The 11,495-nt window shown below is 39.4% G+C and overlaps 1 protein-coding gene across 1 annotated transcript in view; it reads right to left on the bottom strand.

Moving 5' to 3' along the window:
• LOC115213503 (mucin-like protein) overlaps positions 1–11,495 on the bottom strand; it is a 144,616-nt gene that overhangs the window by 108,444 nt on the left and 24,677 nt on the right. Inside the window, exons 6-8 of the mRNA XM_036503530.1 lie at positions 9,151–9,426; positions 6,679–6,871; positions 750–987 (exon numbers count right to left, since the gene is read on the bottom strand). Coding sequence (XP_036359423.1) covers positions 750–987; positions 6,679–6,871; positions 9,151–9,426 — 707 coding nt within the window. The remainder of the gene's footprint in view (positions 1–749; positions 988–6,678; positions 6,872–9,150; positions 9,427–11,495) is intronic.

Below are 11,495 nucleotides of genomic sequence, written 5' to 3'. Positions count from 1 at the left end.
ACTAAAAACTTTTAAACTTCGTATACTGGTAGAATGTGTTAATAAAACATCTTTTTCTCTTGGCTTTCTTGAGAAAATTCTATAGTTTGTAAGATATTTGTTGTTTTTTTCCTTCAATTTCTGCAATTTCAACCAATCACTGACGTTTATTGAGGTAAAAAAAAACATTCTGTGCTATATGAATATGTCCCTCGTTTAAGAAACAGATTGGGTTTATTTACATTTCTGAAGAAAAAAAATACTCTTCCACCCACCCCTAATCCTAACCCTAAAACAGATTGAAATGCAATAGATTGATACTAGGGTCATAATAATGGGTGACAATTTCATATGACACCGCTAGAAAAAACTGCCGTTCAAACCGAAAAGATCCCACATGCATCATACAGGGAATTCTGGGGCATTTAATGTTTAGACATTACTGTGCGCTGTCAGAACCCAGGCTAATAACTTTAACAAAGGTTCGTGGATCTTGTTTATAATTTCTACAAACAAAAGAGATTATTCTTTAGACTCATTTCTATTACATTAGTGATAAATAATACATTTAAAGAAATGAGCAGCATAAAGGTAAAATTTTGACAAACTATGTCTGTGATACTATTTTTATTCCCAGTTGTAACCGCTACCATTCAGACAGAAATTCTGAATATTTTTCCCTCTGTAAAAAGAAAAGGACAATTATGCTTTATTATACAAAAGAGCAGTTATGAAAATACATTACTTTATATATGAATACATAGACTTACTGTGAATAACAACAGCGCTGTATTGTACCATTTATAGGGAAACGGTTTTCATAACATGTATTTCCGGTTACACCTTTAAAAGTAAGATCTAACTGTGCTTGTTGCAGTGTACAGGGACATGGAATTGCAAAAGAGTCAATATGAAACTGCTTTTCACTTTTACAATGCCACTCCAAACAATTCAAGGAACTTTCAGTTCTGTTTCCCATTTTAAATGTTTTTCTCAATCCATAGACTTCTGAAAAATATATTTCTAAGTGACAGAAAGATGTATATCAACAATTTGCATGTAATGACAAAAGAGATAGATCTTGATACTATTGGAAGTAGAGGACTATATTTATTGAATGATACAGTTATAGAAATTCACGTACAGGACTTCAAGGATGCAATGTGCCCATTAATCTATTAATGAAATCCACTGGAAACAGCTGTAATGAAGTGATATGTATATATATATATATATATATATGTATAATGAAGATATGTATGTGTATATATATATCACCGTGAACACCGTGACCGACCAGGCTATCAGATGTTGCTACACATCGCTGGTCACAATGCGCTTCGCATAGTTTTAGCCTTCAAATGACGCCACCCCGCTGGCTAAGCGAGCAGGCCAACCGAAGAAAGAGTGAGAGAAAGTTGTGGCAAAAGAGTACAGCAGGGATCGCCACCACCTCCTGCTGGAGCCTTGTGGAGCTTTAGGTGTTTTCGTTCAATAAACACTCATAATGCCCGGTCTGGGAATCGAAACGGTGACCCTACAACCGTGAATCCGCTGCTCTAACTACTGGGCCATTGCGCCTATATATATATATATATGCCATGTTGATGTTGTGTAACTAGTACCTGAGCTGGTAGCATGTAAAAAGCACCTTTCAAGCATTGGGCCTCTCAAGGAGCAATGACAAATGACTGAGACCTTTGGCAATATTCAAAACTTGAGTTGAAGAGCCATCAAGGCAAGTGAAATCATAGTCGTGGCAGATCTGGTATCATGCAACGGGAACTCATACCAGTGACACATAAAAGCACCCGTTACAGTCTTGAAGTGGTTGGCATTAGGAAGAGCATCCGGCTGTAGAAACCATGCCAAATCTGACAGGAGTCTGGTGCAGCCCCTCAGATTACTAGCCCTAGTCAAACTGTCTAACCCATAGCAGCATAGACAACAGACTTTCAATGAAGGTGATGATGAAACATCAAACAAATAAAAATGAGTGCTCAACACACCATTTTCAGACCACATCATAGTCCTCCAGGCAAAGTTCCTCTATGCTGATGACCTTACACTTGTAGCTGAACACTACAAGAACTAGAAAAGTTGGAAGCAAGGTCTAGAATCGAAGGGCCATAGAGTTAACCTAGCAAGAACCAAAGTCTAAGTAGGAAGGCAGGCAAATCACAAATCCCTTCAGGTATACAACGGGCTTCTTTCAGTTTCCATCTATAAAATCCACACACAAGATTTTGGTCAGCCTGAGGCTATAGCAGAAGACACTTGCCCAAGGTGCCACACAGTGGGACTGAACCGGGAACCATGTGGTTGGGAAGCAACCTTCTTACCACACAGACACACCTGCATTATATATATTTTATTCCTTCAGGAAAAATAAGGTTTAATTTGATACTGAATCCCTTGTAAGTTTCTCGTATTGAGACTAAAGGCTTGTTGTTTTAGATTTTTAAATTATATAAAAATGTGAACGTCTGAGGAAAAAAGATTTCTTAGTGGATTAATTCAGATTATTTCATATTAAGTTCTAGTAAAAATATTTGTATTGACTGTAAAATATATCATCATATTTGTAGTTAAATATTAATTATAAATTTTAAGTAAGCTATCTTCGTTATACTAAATGATTATACATTTATAAAAAAATTGATTTAATTAATTAATTAGTGATACAATTAATAATAATAAATAATTAATTTTATCTAATGCCATATTGTGATCAAAACATTTATTTGCAAGTACGTAGTTCCAGCTTTTTTTATACAGTCACTTTATTTATAAACAACCCATGCCAGCATGGAAGGCGGATGTTAATCGATGATGATGATATAAACTTTGACTTACAAAAATATTTTTTTTCTCCTTTGATAAACCAAGTAATTTGGTATTTATTCTAGGAATAATGCTTATGTAAATATGAATAAGTAGATTACAACAGTTATTAGATATAACTAGCAGAAAGACTGCATCCCCCCACCCCGGGTGGTTTTCTGCTAGCCATTCGATAATATTTCCACATTTGATTCCCAATTCTAATAATTTTTATGATATTTTAGTCTAATTATTTCTTTGTATAACAGTGCTCACTTGCTTGGTAAATATTGCTTTCATTATTTTATCAGTCATAATCTCTCTTTTTTAAAGAGTCAGTCTGTTATATATATTTACCATTAATAATTGGTAGAACTTAAATAGCTAGCTAGATAGATAAATAGATGGATGGATAGATACAGACACACAAAAGTCTGGTGCTCTGAGAAGACATGGGAAAGATGTTTCCTTACTTTTTCAAATATACCCAAATTTAAAAGAGGATCTAATATAACGATATCATTCATTCGGCATGTGTTGAAATATGCCAAAACAATTTAACTCCACACAAATATATATTCCTTTACACATAGTTTATCTGTTAATTCTATTTATGGGAGACAAGACCATTAGAGCAAAGAAACAGGCTTGGAAGACCTGGAAGAGTAGGGGCAGCAGGGAACTGTACCAGATAGTCAGAAGGGAGGCTGGTAGACATGTTTACATAGCCAAGGGAGAAGCAGAAAAGAAGAAGTCTGCCAATGTCCAGTGATATAAGGATCAAAGAACTGAAGTATTTCAGATTGCAAGACAGTGTGTGAGAGAAAATTGTGATGTCACAGGAGAGAAATGTGTTTACATGGATGATGGTGCACTTGCTTTTAATGATTGTGAAAAGAAAGAGGCTTGGAGAAGCCATTATGAAAGACTGCTGAATGTGGAGAATGAATGGGAGGAGAAGAGCCTGCCCAATGCTGATCCTGTAAAGGGACCAGCTATCCGAATAGACAGCACTCTGGTAGATAAAGCAATTAAGGGTATGAAGCCAGGAAAAGCCTCCGGTCCATCAGGAATAACTGCTAAGATGCTTAAAATATCTGGTGGTGTGGGTTATGGCCTAGTCACCCATATTGTAAACCAGGTAGTTCATGAAAGAGCCATACCCAATGAGTGGCATAGCAGCACACCATAGTCAACTGCTACAAAGGTAAAGGTGATGCTTTAGATATAAATAACTACAGGGGTATCAAACTGCTGGATCAGGTGATGAAGGCCATGAAGAGGGTCATAGCCCAACTAATTAGGGAGAGAGTCTGTTTAGATGAGATGCAGTTCGGTTTTGTGCCAGGTAGAAGCACCACTGATGCTATATTCCTGGTACGCAAGAAATACCTAGTCAAAGATAAACCCCTATACTTGGCTTTTGTGGATTTGGAGAAAGCTTCTTATCTGGTGGGCAATGTAGAAACTGGGGATTGACAAGTGGTTAATAAAAGTTGTACAGGCCCTGTACTTGGATGCCGTTAGTAAGGTAAGGGTCGGCAATGTGTATAGTGAAGAATTCCGGGTAGAGGTAGGGATTCACCAAGGATCAGCCTTCAGCCCCCTCTTATTCATCATAGTATTCCAAGCAATAACAGGAATTCAAGACAGGTTGCCCCTGGGAGCTCCTCTATGCTGATGACCTTGCTTTCAGAGTGGATTCACAGCCAGAACTAGAGAGGAAATTTCAGGTGTGGAAGCAAGGTTTAGAATTGAAGGGCCTTAGAGTCAATGTTGCAAACACCAAAGTCTCTAGTAAGTAGAAATGCAAACACATCACAAACCCCTTCAGGTAGGTGGCGCTGCTCGATCTGTAGAAAAGGTGTAGGTAGAAACTCCATAAGATATACCCAGTGTAAGCTATGGATGCACAAGAGGTGCAGCAACATCAAAGGAAGGTTAACTGGGAAGATAGTTTTTGTGTGCAGCAGATGCACAGAGGCAATAAACACCGAAGATGCTCAGAAAACTGATTCCTTCACATGCCAGGAGAAGAAACTAGAAGTAGTTGATAGCTTCTTCTACTTAAGTGACCAAGTCTGTAGTGGGGAGTCAATGCTCAGAGAGTGTCACCACTAGAATAAGAATAGTCTGGGCAATGTTCAGAAAGTTTCTACCTTTACTGGTGACAAAAGGCCTCTCACTCAGAGTGAAAGGTAGATTGTATGATGCATGTGTGCGAACTGCCATGCTACACAGCAGTGAAACATGGGCCATGACTGTTGAGGACATACGTAGGCTTGAAAGAAATGAAGCTAGTATGATCCGCTGGATGTGTAATGTCAGTGTGCACACACAACAGAGTGTAAGCACCCTGAGAGACGTGGTGTGCTAGAGAGATGATTGCACTGGGATGGTCATGTGCTATGTATGGATGAGGAGAGCTGTGTGAAGAAGTGCCACTCCCAAACAGTGGAAGGAACCCATAGTAGAGGGAGACCTAGGAAGACATGGGATGAGGTGAAGCATGACCTTCGAACGTTGGGCCTCACAGAGGCACTGACAGGAGACCAACATCTCTGGAGATACGTTGTGATTGAGAAGACCCGGTAAGGAAAGTGAGATCACAGCCAGAGCCTACACCAGTGTCACATAACCAGCCCATTTAAAAAGTACCTTTGAATCGTCGAGCAATATGCCGTGCTTGAGGAGATCTATTGAGTCAAGTAAAGTCAAAATGACAATGAAAATCAAATCAAATAACAATCAAATGGAAATTGTAGTTTTGGCTGATGCCAGTGCCGCCTGACTGACTCCCCATGCCAGTGGCATGTAAAAAACACTATCCGAACATGGCCAGTGCCAGTGCCACCTGACTGGCTCCCATGCCAGTGGCATGTAAAAAGTACCCACTACACTCTCGGAGTGATTAGCATTAGGAAGGGCATCCAGCTGTAGAAACATTGCCAAATCAGATTGGAGCCTGGTGCGACCTCTTGGCTTGCCAGTCCCCAGTCAAACTATCCAATGCATGCCAGCATGGAAAACAGACGTTAAACGATGATGATGATATATATATATATATATATAGAGAGAGAGAGAGGGGGAAAGGGGAGAGAGGGAGAGAGAGAGAGAGACACACACACACACAGAGACAGATACTATACACAGACATCCTCACAACAAGCTCCTTCCAGTTTGTGTGATTGGCCCAGAGTTATGGTAGAAAACACTTGCCCAAGGTACCATGCAGTGGAGCTGAACCTGGAACCATGTAGTTGAGAAGTGAACTTCCTCAGTATGCAGCCATACCTGTGCCTACAATAATTACAGGTACACAAGCAAATGAACCATGAACAGTGTTGGTGCTGCTGAGGTGTTTAATCAACTGCACAATCTGCTCATTGTATGTCGATGTATGAGCCACAGACAGCTTTATATAAAGATTAATATAACAGTCAGGCAGAACCAACATCGTAGAGAAGAACAAGGTTGGAGGTTGAAATGACAGCCACAGACAACCCAATGCAGTTTTTGTCAACTATATTTTATGCACAAGGTTTGGTTCAATCCAAAGCCTTGATAAAAAAAAAACTTGCTTTAAGATATCATCCAGTGAGACTGAATCTTGGATGCTGGGATCCCATGACTGCAAAGTGAACTTCTTAACCATCTGACATTGCTGCACCCATTTACAAGAACATAGATAAACAGAATGTACAGGAATCTCAAGTGAAGAAACATTGACAGACGTAAAAGTTTGCTTAGCTTCATTTACCAAAATGGTTACATTCGTTGTTGGGTAATTATACATGCCAATATATTTATATTTCAGTTAATTATTTTTGATGAACAATTAGAGAACTTTAACAAAAATGAATTAAAGCAACATACCATTTCCTGCCTCTAATAAGTTGAAGAATTTTTTATCCTGAGCAAAAACAGTAGATCCACCTTTACCATCGCCATAGCCAACCAAAATATCTCGATTAGCTTCTGCATTTAGCTTTACGTTGTCTTTGTCATAGTTAAAGATAGCATAGAAGAATGTTCCATTTGAAACCAGAATGCTTTGGAATGTGATGGTCTGGAAAGAAAACAACGAAACAAACAAAAAATTAGTTTTCATTCAATCTTCAACATTTATTCATTCCAGAGAGTTGGAAAGTTAGAAAATTTGATAATGTTATGTATAAAATAAAAATTTCTTTCATTTAAAACCAATTCATTTTAATTTCATTTTAATTAAAAAGTATTCGTATAATAATGAGGATGGTAATTATTGTGATAGAGTAAACTTCATTATAATCATGATGACAAGAAACAAGTTTTTTTTACTTGTTTTGTCTTCCAAATAGGGCAGAGGTTCAAAGATATAAAATTAGTGTAGAGCTTCATGAGATAAACTCAACTATATTAAATCTAGATATTAGGGGGATATTATAAAAAATTTCTCTTCATCCTTTTCTGTACTGCCAGTCATCCCCTACTCTCCTCTACCTTTCCTCCAACTCATATTTATCATCAACCACCTTTCAATACTTCTTCACTATTCCTTGTATCTATTCCATCTCTAACTATCCCTCACTCTCTTGTAATGTCTTCTTCCCTACCGTTCCCTTTCTTCTCTACCCACTTATTTCTTTTCATCTTCTCCTACCTTGAGGGCCCACCCTAACCCTAGTCGCTACCATCTGTCTCTCTCCAACCCAGTTGCTTCCACCTTCTTTTCTATCAAGTGAATAGCTTATACATCTCCTGGTTTTGGCCCTTCTTTCATACTATAACTTCTTGTTTCCTAGCATAAAGTCACTTGCCACTCTACTAAAGTCGCATTTAGTCTTGTGAGCTGCATAGTGATTTCAAAAGCACCAAGTATATAACTGGTACTCTATCAGCTATGACAATGAGTGTTCCAGAATATCAACAGGACAACCTACTCATGAAATTATTATGCAAATGGCTGAGTACTCCACAGACACACAAACCCTTAATGTAGTTCTCGGGGAGGTCCAGCAAGACACAGAATGTGACAAGGTACAACTCATTTTGCCAGCTGAGTGGACTGGAGCAACATGAAGTAAAGCATCTTGCTGAAGGATACAATGCAGTCAGGAATTGAACTCAGAACCATTAGCATTAGGGTTCCAGGGTCATCCAGCTGCAGAAACTATGCCAAAGCAAACTTTGAAGTCCACTGACTTGTTGGATCCTGTCATGTGATGCAACTCGTGCCAGAATGCAAAATGGACATGATGATGATGATGATGATGATGATGATGGTGGTGGTGGTGATGATGATGATGGTGGTGGTGATGATGATGGTGGTGGTGGTGGTGATGATGATGATGATCTGCGTAACTTGAGTTAATTCCTTCTCATCAATTTGCATCTTAGTATGTCCTTTTAACATATCCAGGACTATTTCATCCAATGTGTCTTCTCCATTTTCTGAGATAGCAATGTGAGAGTTCTTAACCAGGTGAATGGCCACATAGAAGTAACCCTCCTTTACTAAAATTTCTGTAGCATAAAACGTGTGTGTGTGTGTGTGTGTGTGTGCATATATGTTATAAGAAGTTATAGTATGAGTGTTGATCATTTGCTGCTTCCATTGAGCCAAACATATTGTTGACATTCCCCATTGACATTAGGACTGATTGCACTGTGCTTATGAAAACCTCTGGAATAAAAAAAAAGTCTTTTACTTGAAAAGCAGGAAAGATTGACACAAAGAGCATCTGGCCCTAAAGTCATGTCTCAAATCACTCTCTTCTGTTCCAACCGTTGCTGGCATAGAAAATGGACATGAAATGGATACAGGAATTATCTTAAACAACTTTAAACAGCCAGAAGGCTTGGTGCCATGTAAAAAGCACCAAATACACTTTGTAAAGTGGTTGGCTTTAGGAAGGGCACCAACCTGTAGAAGCCATTCCAAAACAGACTATGAAACCTGTTGAAGCTCCTGGCATTGCTAGTGCCTGTCAAACCATCCAATCTACGAGAGCATGGAAGACGGATGGTAAATGATGATGATGATGATGATGGTGGTGGTGTTGATGATGATGATGGTGGTGGTGGTGATGATGATGGTGGTGGTGGTGATGATGATGAGAACTGGTAACAATAAACAGTTTGGGATTGAGATTTTTTTGACAGAAAATAATTGCAAAGCTTTAGTTAGATAATCTAATATGGTGTTATTTTAACAAGAATCCTTAAAAAACTAAAAATAAACAAATAAATAAATGAATAAAGGAAAATTTGAATCATGAAAATCTAACAGATCACCTTTCGTTGAAACACAAGTGTATAAATTAATCGTACAGACGAAATTTAAATTAAAGCGTATTTACAACTTACTTCATTTCCAAATTCAGATGCAGGATAAGGGGAAAGATTTTCCCATGTCACAACAACAGCATGTTTAGCATGAAAGGCAGACGATATCATGTTACCAATTCTATTTAATATTGCTTTATCTTTACAATATTCATAACTATCAATGAATATTTTGCCAGGGGCAGCAACGTCGAAAGCAGTCCAAAACGGAGCCAAAACAGGAGAGGCTGCAGGGAAAGTTCCATCTGGTTGTGCATAACTTTTTTCACCAAAAGCAATGTAACCATTGACACTAACCTGCAAAGCAGATGAAATGATTTCTCAATAGCATAAAAAGTCAGACAAAATCAGCTGAATAAAGAAGATGAATGTGGATAAGCTAATCATAATCCTTAAACTAATTCATACAATGCTAATTTCAATCCTCACCCTAAAATGAAATCATCAAGAAATAAGGGATTCTATATAAGGTAAATATTCCATCTGAGGAAACAAGTGATAATGAAGAGGAAAGCTCAATAAAGTCAGTGCCTTTCCATTTTCTTTACTCTCAGATGAAAGGCAAGGCTTGATAACAAATGAATTCATTGAATTCTTAGAGCTTTAGTTAAGCTTTACACAAAAACATTAACAGAAACCCAGTTTGTGTTAACAAAAGATTTATTCAGTTCAATCCATGAAGTCCTGTTGGAATAGAAAACCAGCTGAACAAGAAGTCGACTTCGCCACAAACCAGCAAAGTTCCTGTCTACAGTTCATCTGTCACAAATCCTTGGACAGTGCCCTACATATAGTTCCCCCTGGTACACATGATCTGGGTGTACCATCTTTTGGCATGGGAATAGGGCACAACTGGCCCACACTGTCTCTCAGTTGTGTGAGCTATCTTTTGACATCTGAGTGTCATTTTGTGTTTGGAAGAAACTCTCCTGACACTGTAAGAGAGGCACCATACGCCATTTCTGTGGAAGAAGAAGTGTTGAGATTTCCGTCTGCGGTGGTGCTGACTCCCAGTATCACCCATGGAAGCTGACTAATCCAATTGGGCTTGTTAAGTCTGGTTGTCAGGGATTCTTTTGGGTAGCAGTGAAATCTCTCCACTAATCCGTTGGTCTGTGGATGGTAGGCTGTTGTGCACTTCATTGTGATTACAAAAAGGTCACACTTGTCATTCCACAGCTTTGATGTGAATTGTGGGCCCCGATCAGATGAGATGCTGCCTGGGACACCGAAATGGGCAACCCAGTTTGTGATGCAGGCACAGTTAGCTTCTTGTGTTTTCGTGCTGCAGAGAGGGATAGCCTTAGGCCAATGAGTGTAGCAGTCTACCAAGGTAAGAAGGTACGAGCAACCCTGAGAAGGTGGTAGGAGGCTGACAGGGTTAATGATGATGTGACTGAAACAGGCCTGTGGTGGTTCGTAGTTGCCCAGGGATGCTTTGGTGCACTGATGGACCTTGGCCTGTTGACAGGGATACAGGTCGTGGCCTAGTCCCCAGTTTGCCTGACCATACTGGGCCAGATAAACTTGCTTGACAGCAGGTGCCATGTGGCTCTAGTACCTGGGTGACACAGTCTGTGAATGATGTTGAAAACTTTCTTGCACCAAGCTAATAGGACAATTGGTCATGGCAGTAGGTCTGAAGAATGTTGGGATAGTGAGATAGGGGAGGGTCGCAAAGAGATTCAAGAATTTGTTCTCGGTCTGAGAGACGGTTGCTATGCAGAAGGTGGCATGTGTAGATGTTGCCAGAGACACGGAAACATGTGTTGCTGTTGATGATAACAGGTTGATGGACATTGGTGATGGTAAATGCCCATATGTATTTTTGTGAGCCAATGTTGAGAGAAAGAATGTGGTGACTGTATACCTCAATTGTGGAGCCATTGGTGGCCACTGAAGGTTGGCCTCGCTTTCCATAACAGAGGTCCCTTGCTGACACTGAGATCATGCTGACTTCTGTTCCTGTGCAGACATAGGGGAGCAGTTATCATGTCTGCTGGCTACCAGAGCATTCAATGGTAGCTAGAACTGGAGTTTTCCTGGGTCAATGGCCAAAGGGTCCTCAAGCTATACGGTTGTTTGCACTTTGTAGTTTTTTTCCTGACCTTTGTGTGGTAGAAGCAGATGCCATCTTGCTTAACTCTACCATGTCTCAGGGCTGACCCTAAAGTGTTGACCACTGGATGAAAAATGTTTGTTGGCTACTTTTGCTAATTGCCACAAGTCTTTCATCTCAGTCTGAGTTATGGGGCCTGGACCTGGGGTTGTAACTTGTGAAGGAATATTTCCTTAAACAAAAACGAAGGTGATTCACTGGAGGGAGGGACTAATGCCAGCATCTTGTCCATCAACTCTGAAGGCTT

The sequence above is a fragment of the Octopus sinensis genome, linkage group LG6 (genome assembly GCF_006345805.1).
Source record: "Octopus sinensis linkage group LG6, ASM634580v1, whole genome shotgun sequence".
Taxonomy (NCBI): Eukaryota; Metazoa; Mollusca; class Cephalopoda; order Octopoda; family Octopodidae; genus Octopus; species Octopus sinensis.
Note: the sequence above shows the minus strand (reverse complement) of the source record. Positions and strands in the feature narration are given on the sequence as shown.